Source organism: Garra rufa, chromosome 4 (genome assembly GCF_049309525.1).
Source record: "Garra rufa chromosome 4, GarRuf1.0, whole genome shotgun sequence".
In the NCBI taxonomy this organism is placed as follows: Eukaryota; Metazoa; Chordata; class Actinopteri; order Cypriniformes; family Cyprinidae; genus Garra; species Garra rufa.
Genome location: NC_133364.1, coordinates 7004029 through 7029480, shown reverse-complemented (window position 1 = coordinate 7029480; position 25452 = coordinate 7004029). Strand labels below are relative to the sequence as shown.

General features: G+C 37.9%; 2 protein-coding genes across 3 annotated transcripts in view; one reads left to right on the top strand and one right to left on the bottom strand.

The window, feature by feature from the left end:
• ano2b (anoctamin 2b) overlaps window positions 1-14429 on the top strand; it is a 33933-nt gene extending 19504 nt beyond the window's left edge. For both annotated transcript variants that reach the window (XM_073838024.1, XM_073838023.1), the window contains 9 exons: window positions 553-664; window positions 897-954; window positions 1372-1472; window positions 6212-6357; window positions 8110-8262; window positions 8368-8420; window positions 9260-9441; window positions 12021-12126; window positions 13057-14429. In XM_073838024.1, coding sequence (XP_073694125.1) covers window positions 553-664; window positions 897-954; window positions 1372-1472; window positions 6212-6357; window positions 8110-8262; window positions 8368-8420; window positions 9260-9441; window positions 12021-12126; window positions 13057-13425 — 1280 coding nt within the window. In that variant the 3' untranslated portion in view covers window positions 13426-14429. The remainder of the gene's footprint in view (window positions 1-552; window positions 665-896; window positions 955-1371; window positions 1473-6211; window positions 6358-8109; window positions 8263-8367; window positions 8421-9259; window positions 9442-12020; window positions 12127-13056) is intronic.
• Window positions 14430-18924: 4495 nt separating this feature from the next.
• Window positions 18925-23948, bottom strand: LOC141333203 (uncharacterized). Its single transcript, XM_073838158.1, has 5 exons — window positions 23907-23948; window positions 23625-23747; window positions 23452-23520; window positions 19420-19512; window positions 18925-19014 (listed from the first exon to the last, which is right to left on the bottom strand). Exons 1-5 carry the CDS (start codon window positions 23946-23948, stop codon window positions 18925-18927), a joined length of 417 nt encoding a protein of 138 aa, XP_073694259.1.
• Between the last annotated feature and the right edge of the window lie 1504 nt (window positions 23949-25452).

Below are 25452 nucleotides of genomic sequence, written 5' to 3'. Positions count from 1 at the left end.
ATAAATGAGAGTCTCTGTGGATATGTAAGGAAGGAAGGAAGCATGCGTTATCATCTCGTGAATAAGACATAGAATTTCACGTACTTCTTTGATTTTCACTCTTAAAGTCTGACCACATGCAGTCTGGCTCACCCTAATGCTTTAACCTACTTCCAAACTCAGCAATTCATGCTTTTTTTTACTATATTTTACCAGACTTACTGGATTTTTTTTGTTTGAGTTTGGCCTATTAATGAATGCATTGAAATATGGTGAATGTATTGCCAAAATTGCTGTTTGTAATCTTTTGTGCCAGATTGAGATTTAGGGAACACCAGAAAACATGTAATCCTGTCCCAAATATAACCATATGGTCTTCTGAAAGGCTCTGTTTCTCAATCTTCAACCTGCTGAACAGAAGTTACTAAAGAGAAACATGTTGGGAGAAATTTCCAAACCACCCATGTTTGATGTTTGTTATACTCCTCAGAACAGCACGCTTTTGAAATGGTGTGCAGTTTATCCAGAACATGTTTGTTTTAATCCCAAATAATTTCATTCATGTGTTTGCAGAGATCCCTAAAACGGAGACCAACTTTGAGGAGCGTCTGATTCTGAAGGCTTTCCTCCTGAAGTTCATGAACGCATATGCACCTATCTTCTACGTGGCCTTCTTCAAAGGAAGGTAGGTAGACAAATTCAGCACCAAATAAGGACAGCTCAGAAACACCGTAGTTAATTGTTGGAGAAAGCGAAAAGTACACAAACCCACACATATTCAGCCTCTGGCACAGTAAACGTAAAGTCTGACTGCAGCACAAACATCTGGCTTCAAATAAGATAGGCATGTGACCCTTGGCACTTCCTTTCTTGGGTCGAGACATATCCCATGACCCTTACTTGTGGGTTTTTTACAGGTTTGCAGGCCGTCCCGGTGACTACGTTTACGTCTTCAATGATTACCGTATGGAAGAGGTGAGTACGGTTATGCTTTTGTTGCATCCTGTATTATATGTTCAACATGAGGGCTGCACGGTGCATTGAAATAAAGCCGAAATCAAATAAAACAATTTCATGATTGTTCTTGTCAACAAAAGACCAAAGTAACAGCTGAACATTTTAAAATTCGAAAACAAAGAAATTAAGACTACCATAAATATTATTGTTATTTTAGAGAGGTCTAATGAAAATGTTTTTTAGATTGTTAGTTTACTATAACCCTGGAACTAATTTGTTAAAACAATATTTTTAATAATAATAATTACAATAAAAATGATCACATTTTAATTCACAATTGTTATTAGACAAATTGCAAGTCATTTTTCCCCCAAAAATCCTGCAACCTTACACTGTCGTGACACTGTCAAAACATCTTTTACGTTTTCTTCCCAGTGTGCTCCTGGCGGCTGTCTAATTGAACTCTGTATCCAGCTCAGTATCATCATGTTGGGGAAGCAGCTTATTCAGAATAACATCTTTGAGATTGGCATTCCGTAAGTTCACGCTCCTTTCTGTGGATCTCATAAAACAGTCTCTACCACTAAACACAATAGCTTTTCTATCTGGAAACCTTAGAAAGATCTTTCCTTCAGATAAACGGTAAACACCGTTCCTGTCGAAGATGGTTTATACACCAGGAAATCCCAGGATAGTGAGGCAGGCTTTGCTCCCACTGTCTGCTCCAATGCCTTTCTGTCTTATTTTGCTGGGCTTTTTTTTCTTCTTCAATTTCTTTTACTCCCTCTTTACACAAAGGCAAACTTTCTGACATGCCTCTCCTTGCACTCTAATAAGCTGGATTCCTGTCTCATTTCACATGTTTGCACAAGTGGTGCATCACGTCATTAATGGAGAAGTTAAAATGCAAATCAGCATGATGAATGTTGATGATATTTGCAGTGCATATAAACACAGACATATTGGCACAGGTGCCTAGTGAGTGTGGCATGCATGCATTAATGAACGAGCATACGATTGCAAAAATCTGGGACGTGATATCCCCTGGGTGGTGAAATGGACCTCTGAGTCGAGGACTTTCCGTTTTGTGGAAATCCCTTTTTAACCTATTTCTCCTCGTCCTTCACAAGAACAACAGTTCATTTTTTTTCTCAATATCCATTTCCGCATGGATCTCTTTGATGAATGACACATCCAGTCGGTTGTGAGTTATCTGATAAACATGAATGTTTCATTTATGATTCATCGTCTGACTCAGAGTGGTTTATCTCCACATCTTTGTCACATGCTTTGGTCAATTTAAATTAACTCATGCAGCTAGCAGAAACACTCAAGGAACTCAAAAGGAACACCTTTTGTTCCCTGCTGCTCAACTTACTCACAGCATGCAATCCTAAAATGCCTTTTTACGAGATACAACAGTTGATTGACAGCTACTCCAAATCACTAGTCATCTGTATGGCAGCTGTCGTTTTTTTTGTTTGTTTGCTTTTACTCTAGTTGTAAACGATGTGTTTGCATGTAAAAACACTCCAACACAACTTTGGCATGTTCCACAAAGTTGTCATTGCAGACGACCTTTCGATCTCCCAGTTTTACCCTAGAATGCAAAAGTAGTTCATTTAAGAATGCAAATCAGAAAAGCAATACGGCTCATGAAAGGGGAACAAAGTAAAACCCATTTTCCAATTCAGTTCTATAAATACTCGCTTAATATACTTTTCTTGGGGGGAAGGCACAAAAGTGGACTTTGGTGCCAACATATCACGATGGAGGTCAAAATCACTTGATATCTCCCTCACGCAGAGACCTGACCTACTTAACCGATCTAATCTCCCCACAGACCAATGCCATACTACTATATTATACTAATGTGCACGCTAAAAACAGAGCCTTATATGTTTTTAAAGGGATGCATTCAAAAATTGAAATTCTGTCTTTTATTCACCCTTGAGTTTCTTTCTTTAGATAAGAAGATACTTTGAAGAATGGTTGACGGTAGCCATTGACTTCTATAGTATTTTTTTCCATACTATGGAAGTCAGTGGCTACCGTCAACTGTTTGGTTACCAGCATTCTTCAAAGTATCTTCTTATGTAAAATAATAAACTCTAGGGTGTATAATTTGAGTGAACTACCCCTTTAAAGGGGCTATATGCAACTTTTTCCCCAAAATAAACGTAACAATAGCCTTTTTATTTGACCATTTATGACTCAAACATCTCCTGATGAGCATACTGACACCTTGTCAGCTCACAGTGGGTGCACCTATAAGCCTGTATCCTATTTTTCTTATTTTCTGTCGGGTCGGATTTTTCGCACACTGTCTGCGGATGTGACGTCAAGCGCGTTCATGTTAAACGTTTCAGATCACTCTGCCACCACCGCTAGTCAGCAAATAGCCTACACTTACAAGCAGTGCAATGGATTGTGCAAATACACAGAAGAGACCCAGGACAACTCTGACACCAACAGTAACTCCACAGAAGACTAAAAAAGTTAAACCCCTGACAAGTGCCCGAAAAAGATCGAAGATTGAGAGCGACCGGCGCCGAGCAAGGACTAGAGTGAACATCGGCTTCGCATTTGAGCCTTGGAGGGAGCTCAGATCTGTGTCATTTTGTGACACGTTATCTTCATTTTATGTTACGATTTATAAAACACTCGCACTATTCTAAACAAACACTGAAATATACAAACACTATTACTATATAACTCCGAAGCACTACTGTGCAATTTGTTGTGTCATATATATATTGCAAACAAACTTAGTTTCTCAAACAATATATGTATTTGACTGTTCTTACCTCTGTAAACATAATGTTGACTTCTTTGCAGCGAATGACTTGTGAAGTGTGCAGAGCAGAGAGGAAGAACAGTTCCGTTTTTTGGCCACAGGTGTCAGTCGCGAGTTTAAATTTCAGAAAATTGCATATAGCCCCTTTAAAGTCTGTTTTAATTGTCGCTGACCAGTTGTTGTTCACCAGTAGAGGTTTGCGTGTGCATTCTCAAATGCAAATGCATTCCAACAGCTGGTAAACGAGAGCTTTATCACGGATGGAGGAAAGCACTTATGATACAAAGGCGTGCATTAAAAAGTAATGTGCTGGAAAAGGCTGTAGTTTTGGAGACTAAATAATGCAGCAGATGCATTTGGAGGGTTTTATTGGGAGCGTTAATAGGCTATAGACGGATGGACCACATGGGCCCTTTCGTCCACTATATTTGGCCAGTTCAATGTGAGCTGTCACGCTCTCACAAATGCTTTTCTGATGAGGACTCTCAAAATGCGAAACCTTGAACCTAGAGTGAAGTCTATGCACATTCCTGACTCAGAATAAAACCTCAGGTTAAATTGGATCAAAAGTATGCTGTGGTCGTGATTGCATGGTAGTAATTAACATGTTTGCTGGTGCTTTTATGGTGATATATATCCTGTTACATCGAGCTTTTGAATTTTACAACATGGGTCATTAGTTCTATTTTCCTAATTTTCAAAATTCGCTTATGTTAGCAACCTTTTCTTTAGGTCTTTGAAATCCCAGACTGCTTAATGACAAGTTTATGAGAGGTTTGTCTTTAAACATGTGATAGCTCCAAATGCTTTGGATTTTGGTTATTTATGGTCACCTGAAGGTCCTGTTTTAGGTATTGTCAGGTGTTTTGAGTTATAACAGACACATGTAGGACATCTAGTCATGCTGTCATATCGAATTGAAAGATTTAATAAGCTCTGTATTGCTTGACTAATCGACAGATTTGCTGCAGAGTTTCGCATTTTGTTTGATTTTTCCTATGTTACCAGGCTGGAACAGACAGTTTTGTGTCTGTGCAGTTTGAAGGAAACACGAAACAACGCGAACAGATGTGTGCAATAATGAGATTTCCAGAGAGTTCTTCCGAGTCTTCTGTGTATGTGTATCAAACACCACCGGTCTGTCTCCTGGACACCCATGTGTGTGGTTATACCAGTAAATCATAGAACGTCTGACCAAGATTCATGCCATTGCAAGTTCATTCACATGCCAGATCACTGAACTGAATCACACAGAGGAATTTAAATTAAGTAAAGCTCAGAAACCAAAAGTGATTTTAATATGATGTTGGAAGAACAATTTCCTGAAGAAAATGAGTGGTGTTTGCTTGCGAAAAATTCACTGCCATGATGCTAGAATGTGTATATATATTTTTAAATAATGCATATTCATATATAGTTTATATCAATTTATATATATTGTTTATATTGTAACATGGCATGACCACTGGACAGTGAAATGCTCATTGGATCACCATGGTGAGAAAAAAACAGGTGGAGAAGATTAGGCACATGTTAACCGCAAAAGAATTAAGAATTAAGGTGAAGAATTAGGTGTGAATCCATCAGGAACCATTTAGTCTGGCAGTAAGTTTTGGGAGTTCATTTTCTCTGCAAGACAGACTTTTCAGGATAGGAAATGACCAAAAATGAACTCCCAAAACTTACTGCCAGATTCTGGAAGGTAAGTTCTTGAAAGAGTGCTATAAGAGGGTGTGGTGGAGTTCCTTTAAGAGTCACTTTCAACTTATCTATCCATGAAGCCTATAAAACAGTCTTCATGTATTTCACAACACTTCAGCATGCTATTCTTATTATAACGAGGGACAGTTTTTTTTCTGAACATGCAGCATTTTGCTGTCCAGTGTTCATGCCTTAACTTTGCAAATTCTAGTACTGCATTAGTATTGCATCCTTCTCATGGACATTTAATAATTTGTGACTTTTCAGTCTGAGTTAAGTCTCTTTTTTTGGCTCATTTTATCTGTAAGAGAAAAAAAAAATCTAATAATAATTACGCACACCTGAATATGTTTTTCACTTCCAGCCTTCATAGACAATTATATATCACTTATACATTAATAAATACAAAATTAATAGTAGTTATTAAGATTGATGTGGTTTGGAATTAGTAAAATGTGCCTAATAATTATGCACACAGTGTATTCATAATTTTGCATTTCATACAACTTACATATAAGAATAAATGTATAGAAAACATTCAGTCGTTTTTGATTTGAAAATCTATATGTACAGTACAAACAATAGTAATAGTTATGTAAATATAAACAAAGCACACAGTGTGTCTGCATAAATTCATATGCAGTTCTTAGAAACAAACCTGACACTTGACTCACTTTCAAGTCTGGGTCATTTTAGCTACAAGGTCAAGTTTATAACAACGGTTTGTGTGTTTACATTCTGTCTCGGTCTCTTTCTCCCTCTCATTTCCCGCTTTAGAAAGCTGAAGAAGTTGTGCCGCACGCTCAAGGACAAAGAACGGGCACCCAAGGAGGTTGTGGAGCAGCCGGGTCGCCGCCAACAGTGGCACCTGGACTACGACCTGGAGCCTTTTGACGGACTCACACCTGAATACATGGAGATGAGTGAGTGACACTCTCACTGCATAAAAGCGAAAGTAAAGCACCCTCAGGGTGAAGCACTGTGAGAACACATCTGGTTAATCTAACTCATCCCCTTCGGCGGGAACTGCAGGATTTGTTGTCGGAGGAATGCATAGATTTCTAGATTTAACACATCCCAGTGTTTCACAATTGACGCTCAGTTAGTAGAGTTTGTGACGGTTTTAAGGGTAAGAATTATGAATGAACATGTGAATTGGGCCTATAGCCCAAGCATTTGTTTTACAGCTGTGTTTACAATCGGGAAAGGGTCTACATTGGCTAACATGTGGCTTATGGTGATACACAACTGACTGAGTGTTTATGTAAGTTGACATGAAGGCGTCTGCAAAAGATCTGAAAGCCTAGTGGGTAAACAGCAAAGGTAAACATCTGAACACCAATGCAAACTTGAATTACTATTATTCATCCTGCATTTATACAACACAATTATGCTGAGAACGTAAGATGCCGATAGATGTTTCCTGACACATTTGCAAAAAAAGTGTTGTTTCAACTTGATTCAAAACAGGTCTGTCTTAAATATTTTTGTTTTTCTTTTTAGTCATATAAAATTTAATGCGGGCACACTGCATTGTCTCTAAATGCTTTGTTCTGTAATTATATGATCTGTAAAGTTTATTATGATTCCCTATCATGATTGTTGACTGAGTAGTTTGATGTGGAACGGTTTAGTCCCTGAAGTGCAGGCGAGTTGCATAACTGCCTATCAGAGACCTGTGCGTGAGAAAACCTGCACCTCGGTTTTTTCTTGAAAATGTATGGATGCTTTAATCCACTGCCAAGTGCAACAGATTTTCTATTTTTTCCATACAAGAAGCACTTATGAGACTCTCCAAAATCAAAGAAACGACTAGGGAGAAACTGAAGATGAACTCAAGAATTTCACTAATAACACTGGAGGGAGATCAAACCTACATACTGTGAAAGATATTCTCAGTGAGAGCAGGAGAATGAAACCCACTCGTATAGATGTTTATGTAGGATACCCTCCAGCCTGATCGGTCTCGAAGCCATTGTTTGCATGTTGCACAGAAAAAAAGGCCATGTGTCAATCAAGCCAAAGAAGGAAATGCAGTTTCCCACAAGGCTTATGTTCCGTGTGTTGTTGATTGACAAATAATCAGCTTTGTGCTTGACACCCGTGTTGGTAATGTCAAGTTACTGTAGAAAGACACATTCTGTTCTTAGAAAATCACCACATCAAATAAGTATTGTTTTTTCCATTGTTACAATGATTTGTGAAACTTAAGAAGTAATTTGATCTATATGTGAATTTTCTGTTCTTTTCTATTAGTTTCCACAAAAATAATTGTTTTCAATGTTAATAATGATAAGAAATGTTTTTGAGCAGTGAATCAGCATATTATAATGATTTCTGAAGAATCATGTGACACTGAAGACTGGAGTAATGATGCTGAAAATTCAGCTTTGCATCACCGGAGTAAATTATATTTTAAAGTATATTCCAATAGACAACAGCTATTTTAAATTGTAATAATATTTTACAATTTCACAGTTTTACTGTTGACTGATTGGTGAGCATAAGAGACTTAAGCATTAAGAAATGCTTAAATGAGTGGTTGCAAAAAAATCAATATTTAATCCTTAATGTCTGGTAATAAACAGCAGTCTTACAGCTATATCAATCAATTCATAATCCAAATTTCTCAGCATGTAATCTCCATGTTTGTTTCTTTGTTTGTCATTCTGCAGTCATTCAGTTTGGTTTCGTGTCACTCTTTGTGGCCTCATTCCCGCTGGCTCCGCTTTTCGCCCTCTTAAACAATGTCATCGAGATCCGCCTCGATGCCAAAAAGTTTGTCACGGAGCTTCGCAGGCCAGATGCCATAAGGGCCAAAGATATTGGTGAAAACCTTGCATTAATATTTACACCACAAGTGTTTACTTGCATTCTTAATCATACTCGGATCTACTAATTTAACTTCTGAATTGAATTGTTTCCTCACACAGGTATCTGGTATAACATCTTGAGCGGTTTGGGAAAGTTCTCAGTCATCATCAATGTGAGTTTCTGTTATGTAACTGCTGCTTATCACATGCTAATCATATCACAAGTCCTCTTTATGGAAAGTTTATCATATAGAGGGATCATAATTCCACCGACCAAGATTCTTACATGCCTAAGTTCACATTTTTCATGGAAGGAATCAATTTATGCCACAATTTATGTTTTAGCATTGCATGGATGTGCAGTTTGCTTTGTGCATGCCTCTCCTACATGAAATTGAATGTTAAAACCCCAGCAGATTTATTTTAATAGATAGTAACGTTCCCAATATGAGAGGAATATTCTAGTAAGCCTTATGGTAAAGATCCTTCTCTCTGAACTTTTATTAAGAAAGCCACATTTACTCAGAAGCCAGACATCTGATTCACTCCAGCTGTGTTGTTCTTTTGGAAATCAAGTATTCGTTTAATGTTACAGCTATAAATTGCCTCTCCAATCCAATTAAATGCCACACATTATGAACTGTACCGCTAGGCATGAGAATTACTGAGAGTTTTATGCGTTCCTTAGTACTCTTAGTATCATTATAGTTTTTATTAATATTTTGAATTCTTTTTTGATTTCTTTTTTTCGTTTTCATTTGAATTTTAGTTGAAAGTTTAAAGTTTTAGTAATTTTCTTGTGTTTTTGTCAGTTTTGTTATTTTTATGTTTAATTTGTCTGTATAGTTTTTATTCATTTTATTCCAGTTTTATTTATTTTAGTATTTTTACGGTTTTAGTTTTTAAACTGGACTTTTTTGGAGTTAATGCTTATTCCAGCAATAATTCTAGTTCTAGCTTGTTCACATTTGAATTGCATTTTGACCTCTTCCCTGTTATTTTATCATTTCAGGCCTTTGTCATCTCCTTCACGTCAGATTTCATCCCTCGTCTGGTCTACCAGTACATGTACAGCGAGACGGGGACCATGCATGGCTTCATCAACCACACTCTCTCTTACTTTAATGTCAGCAACTTTAAACCTGGAACTGTGCCTTCCATCTCTGGTCTCGGCAAAGACATTGCATTCTGCAGGTTGGAAAAAGCACCATATTACTAATAATTATTATTAATAAATCAAACTATTTATTGAACATCCATTTCCTGTGCTAAAGTCACTGGGATGCACAGCTGCCTATTGCTTTGATAAAACACGCAACCACAGACATTTAGTTCAAAACGGAAAAGCAGTTGTAAGCAAAGTGATTTTTCACATCAAAATGGTTCACATGCCGTAAACATCTGTAGGATCCCTCATTTGCAGCTCTTAAATCGTATATGATATAAACACGTGTCGAAGCTATTATGGCCTGAACTTACTGATCCTCTCTTGGACGGCGCCTGGAGAGATTGCAAGTATTCTTCATCAGATTTTTCCACACCTGCATGTGGAAAACTCAGATAGGAGGACAAAACAAATGCTTCTTTTATATCTTTACAGTCATAAACAGTCAACCTGCCTATCCAGTTCAGCAAATTTAATTCAACAGTAAATTACAAAGAACTGTACAACATAGGGTGGGTAGCTCATCAGTTGTTTCGTAATTTGCCAATACATTAAACAATCAGAAACGCGTATTTGATTCTTTGGAAATCCATACTGCTTATGGGCCTGCTAGTGAATAGACTTCTACAGAATTTGACTGTTGTTCACAAAAAACTCACGCCTTTTAGGTGCATTACATTGGATATACCTATAACTCATAATGCATTTTACATAACCGTAAACAGTTCCACAGAATTCTGTGGATTTTCCTTCAAAATCGGACCAGAAAATGTGGAAGAACATACACAGGTTTTTGCGAGGGCCTTAGTAGTTTTTATAAACCGTCTTAATGTGAAAAATAGTTTTCTAATGAAGCAGTGCTGTTTTGTTTGTGTTGACATCAATAGTAATTGTGTTCATTAGTTCTCTGGAAAGAATTATTTCCAGATTGGGATAGTAAAACAGTTTAACCCTCACACTGAAGTAGAGGAAAGAGAGAGGGAGGAAAACCTCTAGATGGGACTCCATCACCCTGAAGTGTGAGATCTCACCACTGCTTTGATTATCTCGGGCGGCCTTCACAACACAGATCAGAAGCAGGTCAAGAAAAATGCTTTTATCAGAACCTGTCTGCTTTTTCTGCTCCAAGCAGTTGAGAACGAGATTACGCTTGTATGTAGCTCCTCTTAGACCAAAGAGAAGTGGCAATCTGATGTCTGGGATCCTTTGACCCCAGTCTGTTTGTTAAGAGGACAGATAGATGGAGAGGGAGCAAGAGAGCAAGCTTGTCAGCGTTCTAAAATAGGGTCGAGGAACAAATCAAGCCCATGTTTTTACTGCACCGTATTTGCCCTTTCTGGACTAGTACAACCAAACAAGGACTTCACCCCAGGGACCATGTCTTCAGATGAAGATATCTGACTGTCTGAGGAAATCAAAACCAGCCTAACACATTCCACGTAGATTACTGTATATGGCCATGAATTCGACGTCCTTAGTGGGTTATTAAAGACTCTGAGTTTACTTTTCATAATTTAATAGAGGAAATCAAAACGTTTGGGAACAGCCTGGTCTAATGAATTAGGCCTGAAGATATAATCAAAATATGCAGAGTTTTCAATCATCATAACCAAGATTGTCTCCTCCTACTACAACTACTAGGATCATTCTATAATTTAGGGTACATTTCATGTCCATTGATGAAAACTCATTTTTTCTAACAATTTTCTTTAGAAATATCATATTTTATCCACATATATTTAGTTTTTCAATTTGCATGAAGTTGTTTTATGTCCCTTAAATTAGCTGTTGGAATTAGCTGCTTCTTTATTTTAGAAATGTTTATTTCTAGAATCTAAATTCCTTAGAAAAATAGATTTAATAGTTTAAATTAAATCTTCTTTATTACTGTTACAAACCAAACACCCCCCTGAAAATAAAGAAAAGATCACAAAACCATGTGACCAGCTTTTCTTCTGCAACATTTTGAACACATTATGGTATTATTATATATTTGATTTATTTATTTGATTTCCTGATTTCAAATTCAAATAAACATTGAAATTTGAGTTTAACCTAATCTAGAAAATAACATTTGGTTGACCAGATAAAGCCTGCCATTGAGTAAAAATGGTAAAATTGTCAGCTGTGTTTTCTGTCAACACACATAGTTTGTCTGTAGTTGACAAACCCACCACCAGGGAAAACACATTTTTCTTTGAAATATTTTCTTTGGTGTTTAATGATTAATCTTTGGCAACTAGGAGATAAGTTGCACTAATAAAATAAATCAAATTAAACCAATTGTTGTTTTAATATTGTTTTTGCTGGTGTGAAATTTACCCTAAATTTTAGAAAGACTTCACTTTATCCCAAACACGAAATAAATCAACAAAGTAGTTGTAAAGTGAAACAACAAAAAACTCCTTCTTTTGCACTTAAAATGTCTTTATCATGATTAATCATGCTGTTGTGTTGTTTTGCCCTTTGTAGCATTGCTAGGAGCATGTGTTGAGCATGTGTTTTAAATTTTTAGTTTATTTTTATTGCCAACCCAGCAAACGGATCCTCGTTGGAGATGGATTTGCCTTAAATGACTCAGGATGTCTTTTCCTTTTGCTCATTTTAGGTATAAGGACTACAGAGAACCTCCGTGGTCGACTGAGCCTTACCAGTTCTCCAAACAGTACTGGTCGGTTCTAGCGGCTCGTTTAGGTTTTGTCATATTGTTCCAGGTAAGAACTACTTATTTTACCATTACCTCCCATTTAAAAGCCTAAAATAAAATAGCTTTACTGCCTAATGAACACCATATAGTGATTATGAATGGAGGAACGTGCATGTTCATCCTTTTTCATTCAAAGCCAAACAAATGAAAAAGCCACACAGTAGCTACCTCAGCAACGTAAGAGGTTCAACCACATATAAATGATGCAGTCTTTGCACATTAGGACTAATAGTCTATATGCTGGTCAGAATAATTGCTGTAACTCGGTAGAAATGTTACTGTTGTCAGCAGATGTGGGTGGAAACTAATTCTATTGAAATGCAATTAAACAGTAAACCAAATAGTTAAAGTTATATTCCACACAAAAAATGAAATGTTGTTCCAAGTGTCGTTCTGAAAGGACATTTCATAGTGATCATTGCTCTGAAGCTCTTAAAAGGACAAGAAAAATGTGGTTTTCAGTGAACAATGTCTTAAATTCAGTATTTTCCTCACAAAAAGCTTGCATGTGGCTTTAAAAGTTTCAGTGCATCACTGTTCAAAAGTTTGGGGTCAATATTTTTTTTCTTTTATTCAGCAAGGATGCATTAAATTGATAATTTATCATACTAACAAAAATCAACACTGATTTTAGAACATCGATAATATAAAATGTTTATTAAGCAGCAAATCAGCATATTAGCATGATTTCTGAAGGTGCATGTAACACAGAAGACTTTAGTAATGATGCAAAAAAATTCAGGAATCAGGAATTGTATGTATAGAAGTAACTATGTCAGTTGCAGAGCGCCAAAACATGAAATGTTATCTGCTGTGTAAAAGATCCTCCATCTACTGAATGGTGTTTTCATCATAGCCACTGATGTGTATTATCTGCGCCACACCCATTAATGCATGTCTGAATATATATGTACTTATACATCTCTAACTCCTCCAGAACCTGGTGATAACCATGAGCATGCTGGTGGCCTGGGTGATCCCGGACGTGCCCAAAAACATCAGCGAGCAGCTGAAGAAGGAGAAGACTCTTCTGGTGGATGTCTTTCTGAATGAGGAAAAGGAGAAGTTGCAGTTAATCCAGAGCTTGTTCTCTAGAGATCTGACACATGAACAGCAGGAAGAGCTGCAGTTGTCGGATCAGACCTCGCTGCCTCTTCAGCAAACCCAACCCTGGCCGATCCCTCCCGCCACGTCACCGACCTCCACGGCTCCTCGCAGCCGACCCCGAGCGGCAAGCTTCAGCCAGTTCACCCGCCAGATGTCCATGTCTCCCCGAAGCGACATCACCCAACACACGGCCGTGTGAGGGAAGTCGGGCGAGAGAAGATGAGTCTGGAGCGCATTTCACAGTGCCTGAGTGCTGGACTGTGAGGATTTGCTGGAGTTTGAGGCTCTGAGTTTTGGGAATCAGGTGCCCTCAGTTCTATGTTCCTGTTTTTTGTACCGGAGAATGAGGGGTCACTCCTTTTGGTCACTGAACTATAGTCTGAATGTCTGTCTTACAGGCTCCACGTCTGGTTTTTAAACCCTCAGATGTTCCTATTGTTTTCAGGCACGTCTGACACCAACTTGAGCTTCAGTAGGACCGCTTGCAGATGCAATCATTCCACATGCACTGGCGTTCACAGGAACACGAGCAGGATCCTCTCAAATGCACGTTTTTCTCCACGATCTGCTCGCGAGCGAGACACACGAGCAGCACACATTTGGTGACGTTGCGCAATCTGTACATGCTGTCCAAATGCAAACTGCTTTGCACATTGTCCACAAGATGTAGCATATAATGGCAAATAATCTTTCATTTTCTCAGGTAACAGCGTCACTGTAGGCTGTATTCGTTCTCATCAATATGGGTTAATAAAGACTATGATGCGTGTTAGTAAATTAAGGTGCGACGAACACAATTTCAATGTGGTACTGCGACGTATTCTGTGAAACGTGTGGCGTTTTGTCTTTTTAACGATCCAGCCTGTAATGTAACACATTAGGCAATATGTAATTAAACTCACGTCTGTCAATCCATATATTTATGCTATGCCTCCTTCTGATAAAATGCAGGGCTGTAGATTCGGATCGCACAGCATTCGCTGTATTTATGATTGCGGAGCAGCTGGTCTTTTTGTGCCATGTCAACTATAATCCTCCCATGAATTTGCCGTCACCGGTGTGGGAAGGTTGAGCAGGGGTTACTGTTATCCAGGGAGGAATCATGGATGGATGTTGTGTGCCAACATCTGGCCATCAAGTCATCATTCACTATGCCTCATAGGACTTAATACTCATGCAAGAAGAATAAATATTTAATCCCAATTATGCGCAAGTGGTTTTTCTTTCTTGCCCTCGAGGCATTGTGCTACGAGTCCCGCGGGGTCAATTCACCTGTGTTTTCGACTTCTAGCAGCTGCGCTGGTTGTTTGTTAGACTGTAATACCCTGATGATTGCCACACTTGCTTAACAAAGCGAGCTTTACCCAGTAGACGCTGCTCCTCTGTTTGCTTTTTCTGTTTTACTAGGGCAGGATTTTGATCGTTTTGTGTTTTCGCCCCAGAGCCACATTTGATTTATCCCTGGGGTCTGGACTTCACAGTTCGAGAGGATTAAAATCTTGGCAGATACCATGAAGTCTGTCCTATGTGCTTTATAGTTTCATGACACAACCAGACTGAATGAGGGTAAAAATACACATAAATATTTGTATTTCTCACAGATTAAAAAGCATAAGATGTGGGCAAAAGTTAAGCAGATCAACTCTAAAGGACTGCCGCCATGCAACTTGACAGCTCAGCTTTAATGTCCATCTCACAATGTTGAGGCATGTTTTGTCAGCCCCTTTGGCCTCTAAAGAGGTGATATAAGTTGCTGTACTGTAGATATGAAAGTAGCACTGGCTGATATATCAGATTTGACTACCAACATTTATGGATGCAGATTCAGGCAAAAGCAAAAAAAAGCAATGCAATATTTAAAATTTAAAAGTGTTCCCAATTATCAGCTTTTATTAGGTTACTGATATGACTGATCGCTTAAGCATATGTTAGCATATATTTAGTTTAAGTTTAAATTATTTTTTTATTGTTTAAAAATATTTGTAATAATACTTACAGTATATACTTTATATTATGCTGTTTATGATGAAAAAATGTCTGTAAGCATCTCTAAATACTGAACAGTTTGGACAAATATGTATTACTATTACATTTATTATACTACTTAAAATATAACCATAGCAAACTGGCTAAAAAAATAAAGAGAGGCAAAATCAGGTTTTTAACCAACTTCCATTGGCACTGCACTCTCTGTGCAAATATGAAATTATGAAAAACATCTTTAATCTGCATTTAAAGTTTATGCAATACTTTTGGCTTCATCAAACAAAAAAGTTTTTTTTTTAACCTTCTCTAAATTAATTCAACTGGTGAAAACATCAGATTCTTGTGTAAGGTTTAAGAAGGTTTTTCAAGTGTCCTCAGAAAGCACAATACTCTTGCACAATCACAATCTCCGTGAGGCGCACCGGAAGTGTCTCATTTGTGCGTAATCTTCCCCAAAGCCTTTCTTCATCACTATAGCACAATACAAGCGCAGGGACAGATTTACCTGGATTTGCTCTCTGTCTTACAGATTGGTATGCAAGTGTTCTTCATCTTGGTTATGTATAACATCTGCCTACATGGAGCAGTATAAGCTAGTATCAGTTACATCAGTAAAACTGCTGTTGTGATTGACCGCAACTTGTTCTCGTTCTAGCTGAACACACACAAAGCTGCGCTGGTGCATGCTGGCTGTTTAATGTCAGAGATTCTGGTTTGTGAATTAAACATCTGCACATGGAGATGAGCAAAGGACCTGGAATGAGATCAGTGACACAAACCTGAATCTTTCTCTCCCACAGGGCGTTCCTTCTTAGGGTGAGATGACGCACGGGGTGGACATTTATTTATTTAGAGTCAATGCATTGTTAATGTGAGAAGGATTTTTGATAAGCATCACTAAACTATCAAAGGACATAAATTTTACGCTTGCCAGATGCATGTTTTCTGGATAATTATTCTTTCCATGCACATTTCCGTTGTTATATTGTGTTTTCTTGAACTTGGCATGCAATTTTTGCTTAAGGCATATTTTGTTTCGAGACTTTATATTTAGATCCATTATACAGTAGTTTAACGTAGCACACACAGTGTCTAAAAGCAGAAAAGAGGCACCAGGGGTTGCATTCAGGTTCACTTCTCTTAAATGGCCTAAAGCAGTGGCTTTTATCTGGAGTCGTTACACACCAGGCTTTCACATGGTTTCAGGTGTTAGCTACACTTGAAGATCGCACCATTGTGCCTTTCCACGGAAGCTCTGCCAATGGCGCATTCCATAGTCAACTCGACTAAACCTTCAGATGACCCGATTTGTGACTGATAGCCATTCATTTCCTGTCTTTATTCTTTTCCCAGTCTTAGGCTGTGTTTGGAATGGAAAAAGCTTACTACTACTAGCTTACTAAATACTGTAAGTATGTTTTTTCAAAAACAGGACACAGTGTGCCACAGTGTGTAAACATTTCAAATGGTGGACCATCGCTGTCACATGACCTGATCATATTCCATGTGATCCAGTTAATATCTTGCAACATAAACACACACATCAAACATGATATAAACCTTGTGTTTGCATTTAGGAACTGACAAATGCAGACCACACAACATGTTTTGCTCTTAAGAAAAAAAAGGTAAGTTCACTTATCTTGAGGTGCTAAATTTCAGAAGACCTCTGATAGCTGCTGCAGGTCCAGCTTTCAGCAAACACTGAACCAGACTATTCAAATTTTGAACAAGCAGTGTGACTGGCTGAAGAATTAGGAGCAGAGGCCAATCAGCTTTTGCCATCAAATGATGAGAATGCATGTGAAGGACCTGAGCAATTGTTATAAATAATTATATACAATATACAATATATATAATTGCAAAATGCAATTAAATGCATGCATTTTTCTTTTTAATGAAATTGGGAGACCAAATAATGACTTTTGCTACTTTTGGTTTATTCTCACACTGCAATGCATTGATGTAAATAAGTGCTCTTCACATAATCCTGCTTCTATACTTTGGCCACTTGGAAGCAATGAATAACATAAAGTTTTGATAATGAAAGGTCATGGTCTAGAAATGCTCAAAATGAGCGCTGAGTGACCCGAAATTGCTTAGAAAGATTTAACACGCAACATGAATTGGCATTTGGAGAGGTGGACGGGTGGTAAAGCTGGCAGGGAATGCGAAAGGGAAAATTACTCTTGGATGGATGTTTCATTTCGTATGGAATGCTGCAGTATGGTGGGATGAATTGCCTAGAACTATTTACTGGAGCGCTTGTTTTGGAAAAGACTCCAGCATGTTTTGCAGTGCACATTAAGGGTGGATGATAAATCAAAGCTGTCTGGAGCAGTTACACATACTCAGTGTGTCTGTCATGAAATAAACATAGCAGAGAACATTGAGGTGATGTAGAGCTGCGGCGTGCAGAAGGGAATTCTGGGATGCAAGGATGTGTGACACTGGAGACTGTGGCATTTTCCTGCCCTGGAGGGTCAGACATGCTGTAACACGATTCTGCTGTTCTCCCTTAATGCTAGACCTGTACCACTGGAACCACCTGTTTCTTTCTCTTCCGTCCTTTCTTTTGCATTCTCCTTTCTCATCTGTCTCTCTCCATCACCACCTTTTGTGCTGGAGATCACCAAAGATGCATAAGAGACACTGAAAGGCATGAGAATTAATTGGTTCTTGTTCTCTTTTGAATCTGAGCGGGTCTGTTTGTCTCGCTCTTTACCTCAGGTCTCTCCTCACCGCAGAGTCATGCGATTTATTGTCCATTTATACTCATCTGCTACAATATTACAGTGAAACATTAAACATGTGACACACATTAAGTTGTTAGCTGTGATTTATTTGCCATAGAGTCAGCGAGTTTGTTATTTAATCATTTTGAATGCTGAAGTAGCCATAACTCACTCTATTCTAACTCACTCCGCTTAGTTCCTTTAAAGAAGAGGTAGAGATACGATTTCACTCGTGTTACTTTATACACACTTTTTGCTTCAGGTTTAAATACTAACACATCTTCTAAAGATATATGATCACTGCATAATATATATCATTTAAGACTTTGATAGCATGTTAAAGGAATTGATGAGTTTGTTTCTTCATCTGAACAGATTATGAGAAATGTAACATTACCTCACTTGCTCACTAACGGATCCTCTGCAGTGAATGGGTGCCGTCAGAATGAGAGACCAAACGGAATTAAAAAAAATAAATAATCCGCAAGTAATCTACACCACTTCAGTCCATCAGTTAACATCTTGTGAAGCAAAAAGAGGCGTGTTTGTAAGAAACAAGCCTATAATTAAAACCCAATGTTAACATTAAACTGTCAATTCAGGCCAAATGAGTCCATAATCCATAAAAACGTCATAATACTCCATCCCCTGTTGTCCTTTCACATCAAAATCCACCCACATATTTGTTTAAAGCTGTTTTGGACTGTTTTCGCTTGTAACAAGTGCTTGATCTGTTCCTTTTTTTTCTGATTCGGACAAGACTGATTCACTCATATTTTAGCCGGAAACAATGCAGCTTTTTCCTTCACAAGATGTTAATGATGACAGACTGGATTACTTGTGGATTTTTGTGATGTTTTTATCAGCTGTTTGGACTCTCATTCTGACGGCACCCATTCACTGCTGAGGATCCATTGTGAGCAAGTGATTTAATGCTAAATTTTGTTAATTGTTTTGTGATTTATTAGTAAACCCAGTTACAGTCTCATCAGAAGGTGCTTGACGGATTCATTTGCAGAACCTGGATCCAGACCCAAATCCTGAAGCACAACTTTCTTCTGAAAGTCCTGGAAATGAAAACAGAGATGCATCAATGTCTGCGATGATTAATGAAGATAAGTGAACTTCCTAAACATGAAGATCTCAAGCGAACATGCCTTGCGGTTTGTCAACTTCCATAGACCATTTTTTCCTTTAGTCAGTGTGCTTTTCTTTATAAAACTTGGAATTTGAATAAAATGTCATGAAAATTTCATGAGGATTTTTTGGTGTCTGTAGATGTAATCTGTGCCTGTCCATCGCCGAGAGTCCGGCAGGTATGGTATTGGTTAGCATACTTTCCATTAAATACATTCAACATCTGGTCACATTCAGTCATACTGCTTTTGGGCCTCACATCTGTACCTGGGAACAAAAGTAGGGTTTCTATATGTGTGTTGGTGTATCAACATGTGTGTCCAGTCAAACCTCACCCTAAATTCTCGAAGTCTGTCTAGTTTTGCACGGATGGCCTTGCGTTGGACCGCCAGTTCGGCCACATGGCTTTTCCACTGCTTGTCTTTCTCCTTTCACAGACACAAATCCAAACACACAGCATGTTCACAGTTCTCAAGAGAATTTTGATTAGTAAGCAATGCTGAGAACAAGATTGTGAGTCTATTGGAGCTTTGTAATAACATTAGGCTGTTGTTATGAAACCATTAAGTTCATAAATAGCATTAAGCTTTATTTATGTTTTCTTTTTATACCCTGCTGTCCACTTATACAGTTAGTCAAGGGTTCTTGCACAAATTTTAGCATTATATAACCATTTTCCATCCTCTTTGTCCCTTTAGAAATAAACTGCCTGTTTGTTCCACTGCACTTTTAAGATAATATTCAAATGACCTCTGTTATGACTGGTTAACCTCTTGACCTTAATTGGGATGTTTCATACTGCTAATTACTGATTAATATGTTAATCAGACTGGTTATATGTTAATATGCACATTGTTATAATGTCAATAACATGATAAGTTTTCCATGTAACATACCTAAAGGACTACAGTGACAAAATATTTGCTGAATGCAATCCAATACTTCTAATTTTGGGGTGCTGATTCCAAAAATAGTGCCTGTGATATGTGTTTTCCTCTGAGCCAGATCATGACTATTTGTTCAATTCTCAGCCGATTTTCAGAAGTATGAATGATTCTGAGGACAATTTTATGCCTAATCCTGATTTCAAGGTTAGAATTAAGCAAATCAGTAGATTTTTACTTCTTTTGCAAGGTTGCAAAAATAAAAAATTTGGATCATCAGCAGAAATTACACAGCTATTTATTTCCATCTGATGTCATTTTACACTCCTAATTGCTTTGAAACAAGCATGTGTGTGTGAAGGCCAATCCAGTGAGGCAGACCCTGATGTAGGGCTGAAGGAATGAGGCTAGGCTTGATCTTTGACCTATGCAGGTTCAGCCAGATCTTCCGTGGGTGCTACTTCCTGTCTCTAAAGTGATAGTCGCAGCTATAGGCCAGGCCGTAAACGTAGCGTACTCGACATATGGAACACATTGCCTTCTATTCGTACTAATAAGAGAAAAAAACAGACTGTAACACCTCTTCCCTCAGAGGACTGAAACAGTCACAGACAGTTCTCTCCCAGTAACACACACTCACAAACACACAGAGGGTGGGGTTATGTGATGAGATCTGTGGTTTGGGGGATGTAGGTTATGAATGATAACAGGATCAAATAGTTTGCACATGGGAAACAAGAATAAGCTCTTCTCCCTGACCCTCCTGTACATTAATCAGCGGACGGACACGCTGCGAACTTGGAAACTCGCCGGGAGACTTCAAGCAGCTGAAGAGGAAGGAAGTGAGAGTGGTGGACTGTCCGTTTGTAGGCTTTAGGAATTAAAAAGGCAGAGCTCAAGGCTATTTGACTGACTTGACTGAGAAAGGAAGAGCAATTAAATGTTTTTGAACTACATCCCAACGCGGTTTCTTCTTAGGCGTTGCAGGAATTCCTCAAGCTGTTGAATTTACGACAACAGCCAAATGGACAACAACAACATGGCTGTCCTTCAGTGACCTCACACTTGGCTGTTAGTCTTGGGCTTTACTGGCAGCAGACCATGTGCAGCTGGGGGTTCATCAACTTACACAAACACACTCCCTGAGTGTCCTGCTAACAGCTAAACGGTAGCATCTGCTTTCAGCCATCGCATCTTGGATCAGAAGTCTTAGTTTTATCCCTACAGACCGCCCACAGTCCAATATGTATTTAGTAATTAATCGCTCACTGAACACTAAATACATATTGAATATAAAACAAGCAAGGATGTCTAAAAATGAAGCTTGGGTTGCATAGTTTATCAACAACTTTTTTAAAGGGTAAGACTGATTACGTATTTCCACAGTTATTAATATTTCAAATATTGCAAAATTTTCTCTAAGTTGTCAATTCTGAATCATTTTATGTACATCTACAGTGAATACTTTGTATTACTTTGTACTTTTACACAATTACAGAAAACTACACTGTAAATCCAAATTAGTTCAGTTTACTTAAAAAGTTGCACTAAAAAAACTAGGTAAAGTGAAATAGAAATAATATGTTGTACTGACAAATGCTTAATTAGTATAGTTTACTTACATGAGAGTTCTAGCAACTAACAAAGAACTGTAGGGGCTACTTGATCCTTTACTTAAGGTTTACTCTTGACTTAGTAAAGCTACTCACTGACTCCCAGAGTGCATTGCAGCATGCATAAATTATGCAATTGGTTTGTTTTACTGTTGTTGTTTCTATTTGCTAATTTTATTTACTGTCTTGTGTCAGTAGTAGCACAACAAAAAGAGCAAATAAAATAATAAAATGGTTATTGTCACAATTAATAAAAATAAATGAAATTAAAATGTTACCATTGTTGTGATTCGCGTGCTGAATGTTGAAGTTTGTCTGTGACTTGAGCACATTACCACAAATATTAAATGATTGTCTCAACCCAATCAGGTTTCTCAAGGTGTTTATGAAGAACAATGAAGTTGTAAAAGATCATTAATAAATGTTAAAAATATATTAGCTAATGATTTAGTTGAATAGGGTACCTTCTAAAAGCAACCTGCATATTACTTTTTGTCCCTTGAAATCAAAAAGTAGGATTCCATGTTGCATTGCTGCATCAGTAGGAACAAAATTACAATAAAATAAACAAAGTTCCAAGTGCCCAACCAAAGGGAACATTTATCGCTATAATGGTAGGTAAAAAACAAACAACATTTTATGAAAATCAACATCAATTTATGAAGTCAGGTTATGTGATGTTCTTTCAAATATTTCAGTTGTATTGAATCAACATTCAAGATGACTTTGGGAAACTAGTGAATGTAACTTGTGAAAAATAACTGCAGATTAACTATTGACCCACCTCAAAAACTTTTACTTTTTTTATTTTGCAAATTAGCAACATATTAGTGCACTGCTGCCTCTCACTGGTTTATTAATGTCATTGGTTCCTTTGTGGCTACTTGAATATTTCAAGTAAGCGTCACTCAAAGTAGTAAGTAAATTGTTTTACTTGCATTGAAAGTAGCTGTAACTTAATACAACCTAGTAAGTATAGCAACTAAGTAAAGATAACTAATTATATCTAAGTAAGGTTAACTATTGGATTTTACAGTGTAGTGTTTCTAATAAAATGGCTAAGGGAATGACAGCAAATTTGACATCTTTCTGTCCTCTGACCAACATAATCAATTTTGAGGTAGTTCTTCCTCATTTATAAAGTCACTTTCTTAGCATATAAGTTTATGCAAAGCGACTTATAAGCAATTTGTTATAGGAGCATAAATATTTGCAGTCAAAGTAAAAGCATGGCTAAATTTGTACACTTAGATGAGGTCAAATTCAGTCATTTAGTAGCAAGAAAAGCAGATGCTGACAAGCTGAGCTGTATATTCCCCTTTGTGTTTCTGCCTGAAATAATCAATATTAGTTTAGGTTGGACACAAATTGGAAATGTTCCACAGATTTGTCCCAGTGTTTTCTGTACAAATGTTCGTGGAGTCTGGGGCCAAGTTGTTTTGCAAACAGAGTGTCTATTTTTGTTGAATCATCTATTAACCACGCTCCTAAATACTAGAATAAAACATGCATAACATGATTTCTTTTTTTTTTTATGTCGGACAGCTGATGCTCAGAAAAAATAAGAATAAAGTGGACCTTACAACCAAGGTCCTGTTTCTAAAATATTTCCAAGCAGAAGTGATTGCATTAGTATGTTTACCTGCGTAACCTGGCCATGCAATACAGAGGTCATGTGCAGCCAAAGTTAGGAACAATGCAGACGTAATGCAATCAAGCACAATTAGCCTGACGATGTAAGTCTGATGAGGCAGGTCTGTCGTCCCTGGACAGACTCAGGCTGTGGGTGGTGGAGACAGATATAATTAGTGTTATCACTGCAGACAGCAGCGATAGCCCTGCGGTGACTTTTTGATGTTAGTCAACATACCTTCTGCTGCTCCTCTATCTCACGTTGCTTTTCTTGTTCCAGCTGCTCACGCTCCTGTCGACGGTGGATCTACCGGAACAGAGAGAGCAGCTGAGATGTGCAATTAAAGTTGGTATGCATTAATAAACAGGCTTGTGGAGGTTTACGAGATGGAAAGTAGTAAACAAGTTTACCCTTTCTTCTTGCTTCTCCTGACATTCACTCTCCACACATGTGCTCTCCTCCGGACTCACATCCTGCTTCTCAACACTGTTTAAGAAAGTGTAATCTTCCTCTTTGCAAAGATCTCGCATGCACTGAGTGGATAATAAAACAATGCACATGATGTGATCATAATTTAGTATTTTTAGTTTTTTTAAGTTTTGCAAAGGTCTGTTTTAAATGAATCTGTCATCTGTCAGTTATAACCTCATAGACTAAACATGCATGAAAAAAGTCCAAGAGAAACATAAAACCTTAGACATGGGAATCTGAGAAAACTTCTTTGCATGAGCCATCCTAAAAAGAAAAGAAAAATCACATTTTTCACAGTCAAATCAACTTCACCATGTGCACTCTAAAAAAGTTTTGCTACAACCACCAGTCAATTTTTACGCCATCTTAAACACAATTGCTGCACAAACACGAGCAGGAATGCCAGTTTATCTCTTTCTGTCTCCTGTTTTAATATAACTGAATTGGATAAGAATATCTGCTAGCTCACCTGACTGAAAAGCTTCCAGTTTCTTTGCGCTCTCCTTTCGTTTGCTGTCTGTGCTGGTAAACCTCTTGCAAATGATAATATACTATGACGACATACCAAAGACATCATAGTTATTTCTGCACAGGGCTGCCAAAACAATCACACTGGTGCTAATAAAACCTATGTCCCTTCACTTTTGATGAATTGAATTGTCCCATGTCAATATGTTTTCTTCACAATCCTGAATGAGGTTTTGTTCTTCTCTATGCTTCTCTATCTGATACCATAATGTAGAAACCATAAACCTGATCGGAGGTCAGTGTAAATGGACAGTGCAATTAACCTGCAGAGAAACACAGAGGTCAGAGTTGTTGTTCGGTGATGTCATTGGATCTTCTGGAATGCATATAGAGTTCAAAAGCTGTATTTGATGGAGATGTGTTTGACATAAAGTGGGTGGCGTGACACCACAGACAGGCACTTTAGTAGAAACCAGAGACGAGCAGCAAACCGAACCGGGAATGTATATGATGAAGGTGTCTGTTGTGGAGAGGTGTATAGGTTGCATATTTTAGCCAGAGGAAAGGTATTTGGATTGGTTTACTAGTTTTAACCGCCATAGCCTTCAGAGGGGCTGTGGTTTAGGTGTGAAGGTCAAGGGTTGAAACCATCACTTCGACATCACTTTGAACTTTTAAATCCTGAAACATGAGTTTATTCATTTAAACACTCTTAAAAAGTACTTGTCGTTCAGGTGTAGTGTTGTTTTGGACCCCATTGACTTTCACTCTATTTACAAAAACAGTTGGAACATTCTTTAAAATACACTGTGTTTTAAAGCAGCTTTACATTAATAGACAGGACAATAAAATAAAAATTGAGGTTTTAAGGTTGTAAAATTCACTAGTTCTGTAACTAATTCAATTTTAGCTGTAAAATAGATTTATTCCTGCTAAAAAAAAAAACCCCAGCTAAAACCAGCCTAGGCTGGTTGGCTGGTCAACCAGGCTGGTTTTAGCTGGTCATAGCTGGTCATAGCTGGTCAGCAGGCTGGTTTTAGAGGGATTTTAGCCACTTGGAGACCACCAGCAAAAACCAGGAGACCAGCTAAAACCAGCTACTTCCAGCTTAAACCAGCTAGGACCAGCTAACCAGCCTAGGCTTTTTTTAGCTGTTTTTTTTTCAGCAGGGACAGCAGTGTCGCTATTCAGCTCAGTTTAGTTTGATGTTGTTCAAATTCAGCTGAAAAGCTGTCAATGTTGCAAAGGCAATCAATTATGAAACAACTATAAGTAGCTCTATAGAAAATAATAAGTCAT